Here is a 19,204-nt window from a genome sequence, read left to right as displayed (position 1 = left end):
AAATTTGAAACAACACTCAGAAAACAGAATCTTCTGCCAGCAGTGAAAAAAACCATAAATAAATGGAGCAAGGTTGTAGGAGAGTAAATAAAAATAATAACTAGCAATATAAGTGGAATGTAAGAAACTCAATGGTGACATGCAGGGTGACCTCATTGCAAGGTTCATTAACCTCATTAGACTGTCTCTGGCCCAGAAGCTAATCATCAATTGTATTAATACATAAACTTTCACGAATACAGGCTGTATTGAGTGCCTATTACAGGGGTTTACAGGATTTGACCTTTGCTAGAATAATAGTTTCAGTCCCTGACAGTTTCTTGATTGGCATCAATTAGTGAAGAGTTTCTATCCAAACAAGTAAAACAGGTTTGTTTGTTTTTTTAAGATTTTATTTTTTTCCTTTTTCTCCCCAAAGCCCCCTGATACATAGTTGTATATTCTTCATTGTGGGTCCTTCTAGTTGTGGCACGTGGGACGCTGCCTCAGTGTGGTTTGATGAGCAGTGCCCTGTCCGCGCCCAGGATTCGAACCAACGAAACACTTGGCTGCCTGCAGCAGAGCGCGCGAACTTAACCACTCGGCCATGGGGCCAGCCCCTGTTTTTCTTTTTTTTAAAGCACCTTCTTAAAACAAAAGAGAGAGAGAGGAGTCTTATCTTACAAATGACAACAGAAGTCATGAAGGTAATTTCAGAGCTGGGTCTGAAAGATGACAAGATCCTGAAGCAGAGCCGGCTGGGGGCAGTAGGAGGTGGGAGTGGGGAGGCAGAGGGGGAGGGCTCCATACCTATGGGCGCTGCACGCACACCATATTTACTGTATCATTAGCAACAACGGTGCTCGCTTTTTAAAGAGACGGCCATTTTTTAAATCCAGTGCACGTTCACAACCATATGTCAACTATTTTTACAGGCAGGTAGAACATTAGGGCTCTGGATACTTTTCCAACAATATGGTTTAAACTGAAATCTGTGTGTGTTAGACACTGTGGAAAAAACATTGTTTATTGTCTGATGTATTCTGAGTCACTGCCATTTTTAAGCACGCATCTCTGCCCTTAACTTCCCTTTTCAAATTAAAATTACCAAGATGAGGAAGCCAAATTACCACTGTGAGACACTCATTTGCTGTACAAATTTGGGCAATACACAAGCACTGCTCCGCTAGACAAGTATCTGCTTAGTGTATTTAATTATCATTTGGACCAGAAGCATCTACGATGGAGAATATTTTCTTCAACCCATTAAAAGGTTGAATGTTGCAAAACTACTCCTTTTGATCCGTAAGGCCTTGCAAAGAATTTAGCAGAAATAAATTTTATTCCTATGGAGAAAAACAAACTTTACGATATTTTCTCAAAACCAAAGATATCTAATTCGGCCTGGATACAGAAGGAGACAAGGCCTCGTCAGGGATTTCCCGGCTCGTGTGCCCGTAGCCTCTCTGAGACCCTTCTGGATAGGCCACTCTTCCCAAGCTTGCCGTGCCATTCGCTGCTACCTCATGTCCCACTAAAATGCCACCCACAATAAATCAATAAATAAGTCGTAACTATGCGAGGTGATGGACTTTATTGTGATCATTCTGCAATACATATATCTATAAATCACTAAGTTGCATGCCTTAAACTTACACAATGTTTGTATGTCAATTATATCTCAAAGAACTGTGGAAAACACAAAAAATAAGTAAAAATTTTTAAAAAGATTAAAGTTCCACTAAAACACACACCGAATTTGTTATTAATAACAAAATTATACCTGAAGTGCGGTATTCTCTAGATTCTCTCAGGTGTTTGCCAGTCCTAAGGCCCAAGCAGCATCAATTCACTGGCAGTAGCACAGATTACAGGATGGAAAATTGTCCTAAAGATCAAAGCTCTGCTCTTGGCATTACCCTCAACTGAGGTCCCTTAAGGATCCCGAGAGGTTCAGAACTCTCTTTATTATCTGTTTTATATAGATGAGGTTAACTTAGAGAAGACATCACGCCCATCCTCATCCATCAGACATGAGAAGCACACACAGTAATTTATGAACAAAGGACAAATGACAGGGCTGACAACAGAAAAAGTAAAAGGCTGTGCACAATTTATAGAAAGGAGAGCAATTCCAATGGGGTAACTGACAAGAAAGGCAGTGTGGGAACTATGATTTGAAAGAAGAAAAGAAATCCAACATCTGACAAAGAGATACAGCCGTAGGGGGAGGGCCAAGAGCAGGAAGGACATTCCAGGAATTTCCCTAAATACTGATAAACAGGTCAAATTCCTTGGCACAGGAAATCACTTCATACCAAAAAGGTTTCCAAGTTCCAGCTAATGACAGGATTGGAAACAATGTTGTCCAAAATAAGAAAGTTCTAAAACAATAAAAGATTTTGGGCATCCACCAATTCATACCACCATCTCTAACATTCAAAGCCTTAAGATGAGCCCTATTAATTTTACCCCCAAACCCCAAATATTCACTAAAACGATTCAGAAATAATGCAGATGACTTCTCAAGTAATACAAATATTTAGGAAACCAGAAAAACAGATACTGATTTCATAGCCAGGGCACATCTTCGACCAATTCCAAAAAGGTTTACATGTAATTGAGAAGAATCCTCGCCCTGGCATATGACCAATAAGGTCCCAAACTATCCTGCTTTCAGTACACAAATAGCAAACCTAAGAGAAGATCAAAGAATGATTCCAAGTATCAGTATTTTGGAAAGGCTTTCCTCACATTTGACTCATAACCTCTCAAAATTAAGCAATGTTTGGGTTTTTATTGGCAACATTAAGTGCAAAGAGTTGGTAACAAGGAGGGAAGCCGAAATACTTTATACAAGTAATCCATAAGTCCCTTATTCTGAATTTTCACAGTCAAATGCTATATGATGTAATCAAGTAAAACACATCAGTATATAACATTTGGTAGTAATAAGTGGACTGTTGTCAGATTACACTTGCCTAAATCCATTACCTTTAAACGCACCGCAATGAGTGTAGATTACAGTATTACCTAATTCATGAGCAAGATGACAACAAAACTGTTAGTTAACATTAATATTGATAACAAGGTCTTGAATCTAAAACTCTAGCCTGGGCAATCAAAACAGTTTATATATAGGGTGAACTATAGCAATGAGTCTATTCACAGAAATTTTTTTTTTTTAAAGATTTCCTTCTTCCAGAAGTTACTGTAAAAGAAAAAAACCTTCTCCCAGAAGATTTCTCATAAACATTAGTCTTGCTTAATTTCAATATGTATGTTACATTTCTAACCAAGACAGCTAGTTTGGGGCTGTTCTCTTGCTTGTTTACCTGGGGATTTTTTGCTTGATCTTGATTGCATGGAGTGAGACTGTCGAGGCAGCAGAGGTGATGAAGGCAGAGACATCGAGACACCTTTGGCCAAGCTCACCCTATAGGTGTCCTCTGCTACAGGAAGACTGCTCATGGAAAAGTCACTCCCATGGCCAGGGGGCTGGACTGGAGGGGAAGTTTCGGGACCAAAGTCACCTCCTAGAGTGGAGAGAAAACCTTACATTAGACCATCCAATACAGGTAGATGCAAATTTAATTCCTAAGAACTACATTCTTAGAATATAATTCCCATATACCATATGTGTGTGTTGAATATTTTTTTAAATGATCTTTTTTTCTTTACCACTCATAACTTTTTACCCTGCGAGGGTAAATTCGAGTTTCACTACTCAAGCATCAGTGGATTCTGCCTCATACCCCTTTCTGCAGCACACCAACTAGAATGGTTTCATTCCTAACAGTGGGTCCAGAAAGCCACTGATCTGAGATTATACCAAGGTCAAGTATGAATGATCCACAAGAAGCTTTGATTTCAGCTAAAGTCAGGGAGGGGGGTTACAGGTCTCATAGAGGTATCAGTAGAATGGATTCAAACACCAAGATCCATTCCAGAACTCCCTGGCCTCCCACCACTTCTCTCCGCTAAGAATGATCAAGGAGGGTTTATCCTACTTCATTCCTTCCCAGCACCATACATCTGTTCTCTCATCTCATCCAGTCCACAATGCCCACAGCACACAGTCTGCTCTCCTACAACTCAACCAGCCTAAACCTTTAGTCACGTGACTGGAACCATGGCTCGCTTATTAAGTAGGTTGTCTTTGGTATTCAACCCCTAAATGAACTTAAGGGCAAACAAGCTCACTATGACAAAATTAAACATTCTAGGGTACACAGATCCAAAAAGAACAAGAAAAATACAGAGGATGTAACTACAGTGTAGAAAGTACACAAGAAAGAATATGTAGGCTAGGTCTAGCCTCTCCAAAAACAATACAGTCGGTCCTCAAGTATTCAGATCATATGCTCCCTTCCTATTGCTCCTCCCCAACTGATCACCACCCAAAGCTACTGAGGAAGTGCAAGGAGAGAAGGTAAATCATTATCCTGATGATTAAAAAGCATCTTTAAGCTCTAAATTACATACAGCATAAGTAGAAAGATATAGAAAGTTTTCCACAAGCAAACCAGTCTCTCTGACAAAAGCTAGCCAACTAGTACTTATCATGCCTTCCTGACTCTGAAAAATCGAGGCCTGGATTTGAACTGAAAGCTGTCTAGCCAGGCAGGAACTCAATTTTTGCAGATCTTTGTGTACAAGTCTCAAAAGGGATGCAACACAAACCGTCAAGTTACAAACTGCATTGCTGTACTTGTTTTTCACATTAGGAGGCATGGGGAAGCACAGTCAGCCCCTCCACAGACCTAGGGATGGGGGGAGGTGGTGCTTAAAACAGGCAAGTAAGCTCATGCCTGACTTTCAAAGGCAACTCGAAACCAGCAGAGCTGAGAAGAGCAGAACCATGGGTTCCACAATGGGAAGTTGGCAACATCAGAAAGGTAATTTCGGTCTCACTTGGGCCAGCTATGTTGGAAGGGGTTTTAATAAACTTGGGAAACTAAAGATTTATCACTAAATGCCCAAATGATTGGCATTTGAAGAAACAACCAGAATTACCAGGAAACCTTCACTACAATTTTCAAAAACAAGAACATTCATGCAAACGCCCAAGACAAATAACATTCTGTCCCTGTGAGAAGGAAACAGGCAGGAGGTGTGGAGATCCCAACCTCCTAAGTCCGTGTGAACAGCAATGTCCCCACTCTGGTCCTCCTGCAACCCTCGCCCCCGCCCGGCCATTTCTCAAGTGTGCACTGTAAGATACCACTACCACCAACTCCCAGGACACAGGAGCTAACTTACACCATCGTGGATGAGCCTGAAATCTTTCAAAAACCTCCTCCTGGGGGCCTCAAGCCAGGGCATGAGCCTTCCCAGCTGCCTCCCCTTCAACTGTCTGACAACGAAATGGATCTTAAGGCAGAACTGGGGGTGCACCAGAACACCAACTCCCATTGGGGCTGAATGCCTACCACTCCGAGGAGACTTGTGCAAGTAGAAGGGACAGCTGTTTTCTCTAGCCCAATACCTGGCTCTCATGACCAGTCCCCACCAGCACACTGGTCTCCTCTTAGGAATGCAAGCAGGTGCTGTGCCTGCAACAATGGTGCCTGGTCACCAGGTTCCTGGATGTCTAGCAAGAAGCACTAGGACACAGACAAGAACTAGAAAAGCACCGAGGCCACAGCCCCACAGGGTTATACACATGGGACGTGGAGGGGACCTGGAAGAGGCAATGCTGGTTTCCTACGTGGTTTGAAGAGAGCTACATTGCCCTGTGGATGCCCTTACCCACCTAAGTCATCACCCTGGTTAGTCAAATGGCCATGGGATGGCCTGACAGGCACTGTAAGAAGGCACTGTCTTTCCTATGCACACACAAGTATTTCTGACCTACACACACACAAAAAAAAAAAACCCAGACTTCAAGTGCCTTAATTTGAGTAGGGACACAAAATTAGGGAGAAATGCATCTATTATGACAACACCAGAAATAAAAAAGTAAAGCTCATTACTGAGAAATACTTAGAATTCTCCAATGTGATGCAAGAGGAAATTGGAGATCGAAGGGTAAAAGAGAATTAAAGAGTTGCCTAATTACAAATTCTGCCCATAAACTTTGTTTACATCAAGCAAAGCAAATATTTTCATTAACTGCAAGACTGGTGGAGATGAGTTTCCAAAGCATGCGGTAACCATGAGGACCTTCAGCCTTTGGAGCAGCTGCGACTTGGCACTTTGATTTTATGTGGTCTGCAATAAAAAAGGACTTAGAGGTGGGGCTTGGGAAGAGGGGGTCTATATTTCAAGTTTACTTTGACATCTCACCATAACATCAGTCTGAAACATGTTGTTCTGTTGGTTTGTTTTTCCTATGCACAATTAAAGATCCCTACCTTCCATCTTCCTTTTATTAGAAAGGCACAAAGCAGGGAGAAGTTTTATGTACGAACAGGCGGCACGAAGCAAGCAGGGTGATCCAGCGGCTTAGACGCTGGAGACAGCACTCCGGAGCCCGCCGCTTTAACTGCACAAGGGCCAAGGGGTTCAGGTCAAAGTCAGTCCAAAAGCCTTGCAACGACGCCAGTGGCAGAAAGTGAAAATCTCTTAGGGGCATCCACGAGAACTATACAATACTGGTTCTGGGAAACATGACACCAGAAATTCTCCAGTTGATTTAACATTCCTCAGCAGATGCTTAAAGAGGTTTAAGAGGAATTAAAATCATTTCACTGCAACAACCAGCGAGACTGGCACATTTCTTTTAAACTGGAATAGACATTGTTTTTCTTTTAACTGATCTATTTTATTCCCCGTCTCAATTAAGTGATAGGAAGCCCACTTCAATCATCCTTCCTGTTGCTGCGGCAGAAATGCCCAGGCCAGGTAGAAGGGTGCATCCTCTCCAGGGTAGGAAACCACGTCATCATCCAGCGGTGCTTTAACGGGCTGCCTCCTCGTCCACTGGCAGGTGTTTCCCATGGAACATTTCTACACCACGGACCCTCTCATCCACCCCAACATGCTTCTCATCTCAGAGAGCATCTAGTCCAATCACAGTGTTTCACAAACAGGAAGCTGGGGCACGGGGGTTAACTGTGAGGAGCAGGGGCCACAGCGAGAACCACCCTCCAGAGTCCCCTCAACTGCCGACTCAGGCTCTAACGTACTCAGTACTCTACACATTTAAGAACCTTACTTTGAAAAAAAATGGAGATCCCCAAAAGAGACACATTTTTATATAAGTTAAATCTATAAGGGGTCAGCACATTTTTGCCAGAAAAGGTTAGGCTTTGCAGGTCACATAACGGTCTCTGTTATTGATATACATACACATACACCCCTTCTCTTATTTTAAAATCACTAATTCTCTAAGTTCCAAAAATAAAAGACTAGAAAGGACACAGGGGCATAAGGGTCTTCCTGTTGGTAATAAATATAAGTAAACACACACATCTACACACACATACACACAAAAGAACTATAAATCCAAGTCATAGTTTACAAAGATAATGGAATTATCAAAGGGGATAAAGCCATCCAATAAGGCATTTTAAATTGGCAGAAAGGGCTTTTGATAATAGTTCTTTAATTTTTTTTTTCACTATTACAGACTGTGAAAAGGGATTTAATTCATGATGGAAGAAAATTCGAATCTGGGAGATGATAAATGTTTAAAAGCGGCAATGCAGAATGGCAACGACCAACATCACAGATTAAAGAACATGGAGTGCAGGATTAGAGAAGGCTTAAAAAAAACGAGGGCAACAAAGCCAGGGAGATGAAAGTAAAAGCACATTTCAGAAAGAGTCAACCTGAGAAAGGCCAGGGTGAGCTCAGACATTCAGGTAAATAGGTCTGCAGATGCAGGAAATAAGATTTCCATTTATCGTGCCATTGAAGTGCCTAGGTGGAGGATGGGGAAATGGAGGCTTAGAATAGAAAGAGAAAAGATGTTCTGTTTATCCAGTTCCAGAAAACGAGACTTGTGCAATACATTTAACTAGGGCATTAAATGTGTTAAGGCATCTTTTGTGCAGTCCCAGCCTGGGAGTGCTCTAATGTTTCTTAAACATATTTTCCATCATAAGGTTTTATAACCATATAACTCATATATATTTACAGAAACCCAGAAAATTAGAAAAGATGTCATCCCACAAAATCCAATATCATTTTTGGAGACTTCAGAAGGTTCTCTCTGCAACTGAAAGCACTTTAAACCATTTTACATCTTAAAGGATCTCCCCAAATATACAGCCAGAGCTACTGATTGTTAACGTGCATTTTCAAAAAGAAAGCTAAGATAAATGTATCCAAGAAAGCAATTTTCTAAAACATTATTCACACAGTCATGACTAACTCTCAAACAATACTGCTAAGAGGCAAGAAAGCAGCTAACCCCCAGAGTACAGAAAAACCTGGTCAATAGGACACGTCTACTCTTTTGAAAACACCAAGTGTGTTCTCAATGGCGATCAGTAAATACTATCCTCATAGTTTTATTCTTAATACTCAGTGGTCACAGAACCCATGTACTTTAACCTGAAACAGATGCTGAGTAAGCACACTGGCAATTCATATCTAATTATCAAAGTTTTTCCTTTAAGGCATGTCACCATGCAAGAGTCTCTGAGCTTTAAGAATATATGACGTTGGGCCGGCCCAGTGGCACAGTGGTTAAGTGCACACGTTCTGCTTCGGCGGCCCAGGGTTCCTTAGTTCGGATCCTGGGTGCGGACATGGCACCACTTGGCAAGCCATGCTGTGGCAGGCGTCCCACATATAAAATAGAGGAAGATGGGCACGGATGTTAGCTCAGGGCCAGTCTTCCTCAGCAAAAAGAGGAGGATTGGTGGCAGATGTTAGCTCCGAGTTAATCTTCCTCAAAAAGAAAAAAAAGAATATATGACCTCAGAAAAACTCCCACTCCCAAGTGCCAGAGGGGTGCATTTTTAAATAATAAATGCTTTCTTAGGTGTGCTCTGTGTTAGGACAGCGTTTTAAAGCACTTCAATGTGTACTAACTCATATCCTCACAACCACTCCATAAAGCAGGTGCTATGATGACGCTTCCCCTTAGACGAGGAACCGAGGCGCAGAAAGCATCAAGTATCCTGTCCAAGGACACCGGCAAAGGGCAGAGCTGAGTCTGAACCAAGGCAGTCAGATGCAGAGTCCATTCTCTCAGTGCTGCTCCCCCAACAAAAGGCTACAGAGATGTACCTTTCACCACTATGTCACTTTATATACTTAATAGGGAAAACCAAAAATAGTATATGTAGGTCTACTCGCAGTACCAGGCCACTGTGAGAAGAAACTTGTTCCCTCATCTATTTTCACTTTTCCTGCCGGCTGGTTAATTAGCGCCACAGCACTCCTGGAACACTCCATTTGGGAGCACCCAGGCCCAGCGATCATTAATTTTCTTTCAGTCACACCTTATGCTGTCACCAAACAAGAGAAGCAGATCTGAGATAGATGTTTAGTCATCAAGCACCCTAAATAGTTTTTTCTCCTTTCACTTTGCACTGCAAATTCATTAACTCTTACAGCCTTTGGGCTTGCTGACTCTGCCCGGGGAGGATGGGCTGAATGCCATGCCCATCACATGAAACAAAGAATCTGACCACCCCGCCTGGCCCAGATGAAGAATGAAATAGCAGGGCAGCTGTGGTCAAAAGCAACAAGGCAGGGTTCACCTCAAATCTGCATGGAAGTCATTGTTCTACATTTGCATGTCAGGACATACTCGTTACCCAGGCCCACAGGTCCTGTCCAACCCAGCACCCTCGGACTCTGCAGATCTGCCAAGCCTGCCACTACCGCACACGGTCAGAGCCGAGGTTCCCAATCCCTGCACAGACGGAAGCCCGAGCCCTTCCTAGGGAGGTGGCTGTAAGGCGACGGCTCAGACACTGGCCGTCAAAGCTCGCCAGGGGATTCCCACGTGCAGCCAGGACTGAGAAACACTGAGGCAAGAAGGTAATGAAAAAGATCTGCAAAGATTAGTGGTTACCGGAGGGGAAGGGCATTGTGAGGTGAGCAAAAGGGATAAAGGGATACATGTGTATGGTGATGTATAAAAATCAGACTACTGGGGCCAGCCCGGTGGCGCAGCAGTTAAGCATGCACATTCCGCTTCGGCAGCCCAGGGTTCGCCGGTTCGGATCCCTGGTGCAGACATGGCACCACTTGGCAAGCCATGCTGTGGTAGCCATCCCACATATAAAGTGGAGGAAGATGGGCACGATGTTAGCTCAGGGCCAGTCTTCCTCAGCAAAAAGAGGAGGATTGGCAGCAGTTAGCTCAGGGCTAATCTTCCTCAAAATAAATATTTTTTTAAAAAATTAGACTACTAAGGGTGAGCACAATGAAGTGTACTCAGAAATTGCTAAATAATAAAGTACACCCAAAATTACAGAATGTTATAAACCATTATGAGCTCAATAAAATTACTTGGGGAAAAAAAAAGATCTGAAATGTTTGTGTTCCTATTACAAGGCAACGAGGTGGGAGAGATGAAAAGGAAAAGAAACTGGAGGGAATACTCAATCATGTAGATGACTGCAATGTTTCCACTATTCAAAATGTGCATTCCTTGAGCGTGTATGTGTGTATATCTGTATAGACACATGCACACACACTGTATGTTTATGCATACAAACAGAAGAAAGCATACACACTTGCATGTGCACCGCGATCTCTAAGGACACACAAGGAACCAGTAGCAGCGGCTGCCTCTGGGAACAGGAACCGATCAGGTGGGAGCATGGATGGGAGGCATACACTTTTAAACGGTTTATGTTTTTTCCTATGTGCATACATTTCCTATAAACATTCTAAATTTACATTCCCTAGGATTAAGCCATGTGTAGATGTGAAGGTCTTAAGTCTAAATGGGCCACTCGCTATGGCCTAACTGGGCAAGCAGGTATAATGTAGTTCTATTTCACAAAGACAGGTGACAGTGACAGGTGTGGGGCTGAGTGCTTGGAGGTGAGCTGTTTCCAGCTGGCGGAGGTGGACGGAGGGCAGGGGACTAAGAAGAGCGCGGGGTCCTGCTCTGAAGGAGGTTGAATGCGTGGTAGCACTGAGCGCACTTGCTCCCTTCGTCCTTGGGCTCTGTGCAGGCACACGTTTCTCCTCTCCCAACCCTGCACCCTGGCTCTCACCCATGTCCGGACCACCTCTGCTGCGGTGGTGGAGTGTGGGCGTACTTGTGCACGCAGCTCACACAGGATAAGGCAGAGCCCTGGGGAGACATCAGGTCTACCAGGGAGAGGGCAGGGACAGGGGAAAGACAGGCATGGGGAGGGAGGGAGGGGGAGAGGTGGGAGGGGTAGCAGAAGAAAAAGGAATGAAAGACGGGACCACGGAATACAGAGGTATAAGGAAGAGAGGGAACAGCCAGAAGTGGAGGGAGGTAGGGTGGGGGTGGGGCCCAGGTGGTAAAAGCATAATTCCAGATTCTGTTTAAAATTGCATCTGGGGACCAGGCCGGCGGCATAGTGGTTAAGTTTGCCCACTCCACTTCAGCGGCCTGGGGTTCACAGGTTCAGATCTTGGGTGCAGACCTACACACCATTCATCAAGCCATGCTGTGGCGGCATCCCATATACAAAATAGAGGAAGATGGGCACAAATGTTAGCTCAGCAACAACCTTCCTCAAGCAAAAGGAGGAAGATTGGCAACAGATGTTACCTCAGGGCCAATCTTCCTCACCAGAAAACAAAACAAAAGAAAACAAAAAAACTGTATCTGGCTAGCAGTCCTGATAAAGCCTCTCCAAACACCCTGGTTAAAACACCTTTAACTACAAAGTAAAAGACAAAAACTCACAAGTGCAAAACTATACCAAAAGATATGGGAGTGCCAGAAAAGGAAAGAATTCCCAATCATTTTAAGGAAGACAATGGAGCATCCTCTGTTGTTGTTCCAAAAACTGGTGGCCTAACCACACTTCAGCCACCAAGTGGGGATGACACGTCCCTAACCCTGGTGTCTGCTGAATCACCCCCCCAACACCTACCTGCAGGAACCAATAGATTTGGGTAGGTAAAACAGGGATGATTAGGTCTTTTCTCTTTCGACGAAAAGCCACAAATACCTCCCAAAATATTAAATGGTGGGAGACTAAGGAAACATATAGCTTATTAGTGAGACAAAGGGAGTATCTTCTTGCAGCCTCAAAGAAAGAAAACTGAGAAAAAAATTCAGTGAACTGCTTGGTACCCTCAATAGAATACAGGATGGCATGGCCTCTATACCCTTCTCATGGTGTTTCTTTTTTGATTACTTTATCTATTCTAAAATTAAAAATAATAAAAGAAAAAGAAGGAAATTTAAAAAGCAATAGCCAAACTATGATCCACATTTCAGGCTTAAAGAGTAGAATTAATACTAAAAAAGTTCACTCATGGGGCCAGCCCCATGGTCGAGTGGTTAAGTTTGCGCGCTACACTTCAGTGGCCCAGGGTTTCACCAGTTCGGATCCTGGGTGCAAACATGGCACCGCCCATCAGGCCACGCTGACATGGCGTCCCACATAGCACAACCAGAGGCACTCACAATTAGAATATATAACTATGTACTGGGGCCTTTGGGGAGAAGAAGAAACAAAAAAGATTGGCAACAGATGTTTGCTCAGGTGCCAACCTTTAAAAAATAAAAAGTCCACTCACAATCAAGAACAAGCTTGAGGAGGTCGCCCCAGGATGCAGAGCAAAGGGGCAAACATGTGAACGACGTGAGAAAAGATGTAGGGATGGGAAACAAAAGGCATCTCTGAGAAGAAACAAGGACATGGTAATTTTTAAAATTCAAACACAAAACAACAACAACAACAAAAACAATCTTTTTTTAATTGACCTATGCAGATAAAAAGGACCCCCATGCCGTAGGCTGTTTTCCTAAAGGGAGACCCAAACCCAGACTCATCCTGGCAAAACTTCAAGTTGATGATTTAAGAAGAAATTATCACAAGCATCCAGGTAATTACATAGTTTAAAAAAAGAATTAATGGGATACAAAACCACAGAGACTTTCAAAGGAACCAGAAACCTAGAAGCCACCTGCCTTCAGACTTCTCCTATCAGTTCCTAGGGCTGTCGTAACCGACTGCCACAAACTAGGTGACTTACACAACAGAAATTTATTCTCACCCTTCTGGAGGCTGGAAGTCCAAAGAGAAGGTGCCGGGCAGGGTGGCGCTCTCTCTGAAGCCTACTGTCCATGCTTTTCCCTTAGTTTCTGGTGTTGCCTACAGTCGTTAGCGTTCCTTGGCTTGTAGACACATCGCTCCAATCTCTGCCTATGTAATCACACGGCATTCTTGCCCACATCCATGTCTTTGCTCTTATAAGGACACCAGACATAGTCAATTAGGCGATCCAGGATGGCCTCATTCTAACTTGATTACATTTACAAAGACCCTACTTCCAAATAAGGTCACTTTCACAGGTCTCAAGGATTAGGACTTCGATGTTATCTTTTGCGGGGGGGGGGGGGGGGGGGCATATAATTCCACCCACAACACTTCTCTTCTCCAACACCAAAAGCTAGAAGTCAAAAAGGAACATCTACAAAATTTGAGGGAGCAGATAGCATGACCAAACCTTATAAAACCGAACCAAGTTTTCTATCAAGTGTAATATGAACCAAAAAACATTCTCAGATACTCAAAGTCTCAGAAAATGCACAGCCCACTTATCCTTCTTGAGAAAGAAGTTACTTAAGAATCAAAATTAACTACTCAACAGTGGAGACATTGTGAATTTAAAAAAGAGGCAATAAACTATAACCCAAGCCCAGCCTTCAAACACTTGACTCAACTCCTCCTCTTCTGCTTCCACTCCCTTCTCATTCAGGAAATGTGTTTTTTGAACCATATCCTTCACCCCATAGTGCAGAAAGAATCTCTTACCTTATCTGTCAACCTCTTAAAACAATAGTGCCCTGTGCCAGAACTTGCTAACAATGGCTAACATTTTTTACGTGGTTGCGACACCGGGCAGAGAAAGCTCTCTTCACCCCTTCCACCCTCCCTAAATAAGCAGAGTAGCACAAAAAAACCACAATAACCATTTTCATTGCCAAAGAACTGAAATTACAAAAAAAGAAAAATTTGAGTTTACCATATAATCAACATTTTTTATAACATGTGGAATAAACATTTAAGCCAGTACATACCATTTTGTATGTGCCATATGACGACGATGGGAAAATAATATGCACCACCAAAAGTTAGAAGGAAGTTCGATAAAATGTTGATGGTGGTTATTCTTAAGAGGGAAGAAATATCAATGGTTTTCTCCCTGCCTTTTACATTTTAAGGTTGACATAGGTTCTGACATTTTTATAAGAAGATGTTTGTAAGATAAAACATACTTTATTTTCCATTAAACATTTATTTGAAACATACATTTGTCTCCATTTCCTTTTACTTCTGGAAGTTTCCCAACAGCCCCCTACTGGGTACCCGTCAAGTTCCTGCCTTCATGAGTCCCTTTCCCCAGGAAGGAGGTCTCACTTTTCCCTTATCCAGACACCTCTAACTATGCCCGCTGGTTTTCTCAACCCACCTGGCTCAGACTTGCCCTTGTCCATCCAGCCCAAACTGTCCACAGTCATCAGTCTCCTGGTTCTTACTGATGTCAGATCATCTTCCTTGTTGAGTGTTCTCACACTGAAGTTCTGGACTGGCTTCCTCCTACAGTCTCCGTGTGGTCCAAGATCCAGTTCCTCAGCCTATATACTTCGAAGTAATAAAAACGAACCTCTCTGCCCGAGCTCTGTCTACACTCTGACTTCTCTACTTTTAACTTCCAATCTCCAACCAATCGATGCTTCTCTTAACACTAAACTTTCTCAAAAACAACAATCTGAATGTACCCTCAAATTATAACAGCATAGAGAACTCACTTTTTCCAGAGAACTTTCTTGGGGGTGATATGAGGAATGATGAGGGTAGACCACCATACTGCACATCTCGCATCTACGTGAATGATGCCCTAGAACAGTGCAATGAGGCAGCCCTAGAGATTGTAACTACGCACTGGATATCCAACTCCTAAAGCCATTCTCCACCTCAATTACACACCTAGCCCCACCATCACTGCTGGAGCTCACCTACCCTTGAACTTCACATTAAGTACGTATTCAGGTAACTTACTTAGGATTGGTAGGATTTATATAAGTTCTCTGTCTTAACTATACAGTAATCCCCCATTATCTGCAGTTTCTCTTTCTGCTTTTTCAGTTACCCAAGCTCAACCATGGTCTGAAAATATTAAATGGAAAATTCCAGAAATAATTCATAGGTTTTAAATTGCTGCCATTCTAAGTAGCATGATAAAATACCATTCTGTCCTGCTCTATCCCATCTGGGACGTGAATCATCCCTTTGTCCATCATATTGACACTGGATATGCTACCACCCTTTAGTCACTTAGTAGCCATCTCAGATCGACTGTTACGGTACCTCAGTACTTGTGTTCAAGTAATCCTTATTTTACTTAATAATGGCCCCAAAGCACAAGAGTAGTGATGCTGGCAATTTGGATATGCCAAAGAGAAGTCATAAAGTGTTTCCTTTAAGTGAAAAAGTAAAACTTCTCGACTTGGTAAGGAAAAAAATTTGCATGCGGAGGTTGCTAAGATCTACAGTAACTTTTATTACAGTATATTGTTATAAAGGTTATATTTTATTATTGCTATTGTTAATCTCTTACTTTGCCTAATTTATACACCAAACCTCATGATAGGTATGTATGTATAGGAAAAAACATAGTATATATAGAGTCCAGTACTGTCTGGATTTCATGCATCTACTGGGGGTCATGGAACATATGCACTGTGGATAAGGGAGGACAACTACACATGCATGCTCATCGAAAGCATGGGCCCTAACAATGAGGATGATTAAGCTAGCAATTATTAGGACCTTACCGTGTGTACCAGACACCTTGATAAACATTTTATAGACATTAGCTTATTTATCCATCCTGTTCCATGGAAGTAAATGCTGTCATTGCCCCCTCGTTACAGATGAGAAAACTAAGGCCTAAGGAAGCTAAATTAGTTGCCTCAAGTTCCATGGTTTGTGAGTGGCAGGTCCAGATGTAAACCTAGGCAGTCTGAGCCCACAGTCAGAATTCTTAATCACAGCATCACAATGGCCTGCCTTCCTACACCGCGGATCCCCTAACCAAGGTGCACACTGAGCTTGGAGTCTGTTCAGTGCTTAAGAAATACTGACTGTCATCCACAGATAATTTAGCAAGTCATCTTTCTCTGAATGATAATCATCAAGAACATTCTGTCATATTGGACATGCTGACATTTTGGGGGTGGAAAAATAAGTGGAGGGAAAAAGACTTGTAGAACAATAGCATAACCAGTACACCACCCCCTCACTAACTACTCACATCCAAACTCTGGCAGTGCCATCAGCAAAGCTGTCTGCCAACAGGCGTCATTACAAGAGAAGGAGAATAAAAGGGAGCTGCTAGCATTTATCTTATTTCAACTCCTTACAAGGAAAATAGGACCTATAAACATTAGAGGAAAAAAAATGCCTCAAAGTTTCTAGGTAGCATTTAAAGTTTCTTCCCCACAAAAAACATAGTAAAAATGCAATACAACCAATTCAGTGCACAGTCTAGAAAAAAGACTAAACCAATTATGTACACGTGACTATTTAACAAGCTCTTTTCCTAGCCTGTAGTGGGGGGGTAGGGAATGGGAGAGAGAATAAGACGACTTTATATTTTCTGCCTCTGTCGTTTTATTTGCTATATTCCTGCTCTATCACCAAAACCACCAAAAAAAGAAAGAAACAAAGAAGAAAAAATCCTTGCTCAGTTTTTGAAACAGCAGCCTCAATGACATGTCTTGTAAAATATCTTAGCAACAACGTCAATATTGTCTCACCACAGCTCCCCATATTAACATTCCACTCTAATCATGATTTCTCAAATAGAAAATGCAATGCGAGTTACTTACTTCATTCACTCTCTGAACACCATTCTGGGAAGACAGCCCGCTAACAATTTCTATAAAGTTGCATGTAAATTAAACATCAAAATTATATTCAATAGCTATTTGCTTTTGTGTATCTAACTTGCAAGTGTGAGAATAAGCAAACATTGATAAGGAATCTGGATAAACATGAGAACCAAATAAAATAGACTGACAAATTACTTTGATCAAATTCTGTCCCTTGTTATTTCTGTAAGGGAATCCGTTCACTCATCTGCTCGTATATCTGTATTTCAAATTCATCCTCACAGGGCTGCCAAAAACAGGGTTTACTAGATAATAGGGGAGACCCTTCTCCTAAGGGTTTTCAAAGTCACATTCACATACCTCTGCCATGGGCGGTCGAGGCTAGCACTGCATAGACAGAAGAACAAATGGCATACCAGTGGCTCCCAAACCTGGCCAACCATTCAAAAACCATTAAAAAAAAAAAATACAGAAGCTGGGGCCCCGTCGCTGGTGAGTGATTCAGCAGGTCTGGTGGGAATTTGAGTCACAAGTGCTTCCAGCGAACCAGCTAGGTTTAGGAATTGCTGGACTCAACAACTACACTAGGGCCCGTTCCTGTAAGGCCGCGGTGACTATTGAAATCACACAGGCACAGCACCTCTGAGTGTACACACATCTTCTCTGCCCAGAATTCTGGAGGCGGATCCCCGCGTTCAGGCCTTCTCCCTCCCCTCTCTCAGCAAACACATGCCCTCCCAGACTGTTTACAGCAACTGTCCCACAGCACTGAGCTAAGGGCAGGCCTATCCCCACGGCTCTCTCCTCCATCTGCACCAGGTGGAATGGCCAGGTCATGTCTGCCACACAGACAAGGGAATGAAGGAAACACAAATATCTGAGATGTCGCCATTTACTAAAGCCAAAAACAGAGGGTGGTCAACGGGTGGAAAAGCAAAGAAAGCAGAATGGTGTAGAAATTACCATAAATTATAATTAAGAGCAAACATTTATAAAGTGCTTACCTACAGTCCAGGCACTGTTCTAAGCTCTCTAACTCGCTAAACCCTCAAGACAACCAACACCTAGGAGGCAGATACTGCTATCATCTCCATTTTACAGATGCAAAAATGGAAACAGGGAGGTTAAGCAACTTGACCTGGAAGTGAAGTGAAGCCAGCTGGCTGCTATACTGCCCAAAACAGAGACAGAGAGATGAACTGGGTTCACATCCTGACTCTGCCCCCTAGTAACTGGGCAGTCTTAAGCTAGTTCTTTAACTTCTACTAATAAGCTACTGATTATGTGAGGTAACTGTTCATAAGCATTTAGCACACTGTCTGATACACAGTGAACAAAGGGCAACTTTTATTAGTACTGCCATATTTTCTCCCAGGGGATTCACTTCCTGGTGAACTGTGGTTCGCTTCTTGGTTTCTTCAACATCTTGAGGAAGAAAAAGAAATCTCTCACCCCTCCCTCACAACATTTGTGTATCAAAAACTTGTGATACAAATTTAAGTGGTTGTATATTTTATTTCCTTGCTTAATGGGCATTTCCCAAAACCAAGGATATCACATGGTAAAAGCAAAACAAAACAATTTCCCCACACTGTCAACATTATCATGACTGAATTTAAGAAAAAACAAAGCTTTATTTCATTTGACCCTCACAATTACTATCTGACACACATAGAGACTATTACCTTCATTTTATAGGCAAGAAAACTGAGGTTCAGAAAAACGAAACAACTTGTTCAAAGAGAACCAGTAGGTATGTTCAAACAGGAACTCTTACCGAAGTTTCCTGAAGCCAAACCAGCACAGGGCTTCTTCATCTTTAAGATGCTGCTTCCATAAATGAGGGGGGAGTTGCAGCACTGTTTGGGGAGTCCAATAACCACGGTAACAATTTAATGGACGCAGAGGGAAAAACTCCAGAACCTCTAATCTTCAGAATCTTAGAGCTAAGGATGTAGCTCCAAGAGGTTTAATCAGATTAGCGGCATCAAAACTCTCACGCAAAGCAGGGGAAGAGAGCCGACCTCCATGAAATAATGGTTTGTAATCTCTCAGGCAGTTTTCAACACTGAACTCACAGAATTAAAATAAAATCCTTCACTTAATCCCATCAAAAATGAAGGATGGCTTAGATGAATCTTTCTAGGTTTTATAATTCAAAATTAAACATGATATGTTTGACTTGCTTAGAACTCTAGCTAGTAAATGACCAATGGTCAACCAGTTACCAAAACATTAAAACAGCTATTGAACCCAACA

General features: G+C 42.4%; 1 protein-coding gene across 28 annotated transcripts in view; it reads right to left on the bottom strand.

Moving 5' to 3' along the window:
• The window catches only part of TANC1 (tetratricopeptide repeat, ankyrin repeat and coiled-coil containing 1), a 229,055-nt gene that overhangs the window by 127,782 nt on the left and 82,069 nt on the right, over positions 1-19,204 (bottom strand). For all 28 annotated transcript variants that reach the window (XM_070507820.1, XM_070507823.1, XM_014859495.3 and 25 more), the window contains one exon: positions 3,315-3,515. In XM_070507820.1, the coding sequence (XP_070363921.1) occupies positions 3,315-3,515 (201 nt within the window). The remainder of the gene's footprint in view (positions 1-3,314; positions 3,516-19,204) is intronic.

The sequence above is a fragment of the Equus asinus genome, chromosome 4 (genome assembly GCF_041296235.1).
Source record: "Equus asinus isolate D_3611 breed Donkey chromosome 4, EquAss-T2T_v2, whole genome shotgun sequence".
Classification (NCBI taxonomy): Eukaryota; Metazoa; Chordata; class Mammalia; order Perissodactyla; family Equidae; genus Equus; species Equus asinus.
The sequence above is the reverse complement of the archived record's forward strand: the minus strand, read 5'-3'. Positions and strand labels throughout refer to the sequence as shown.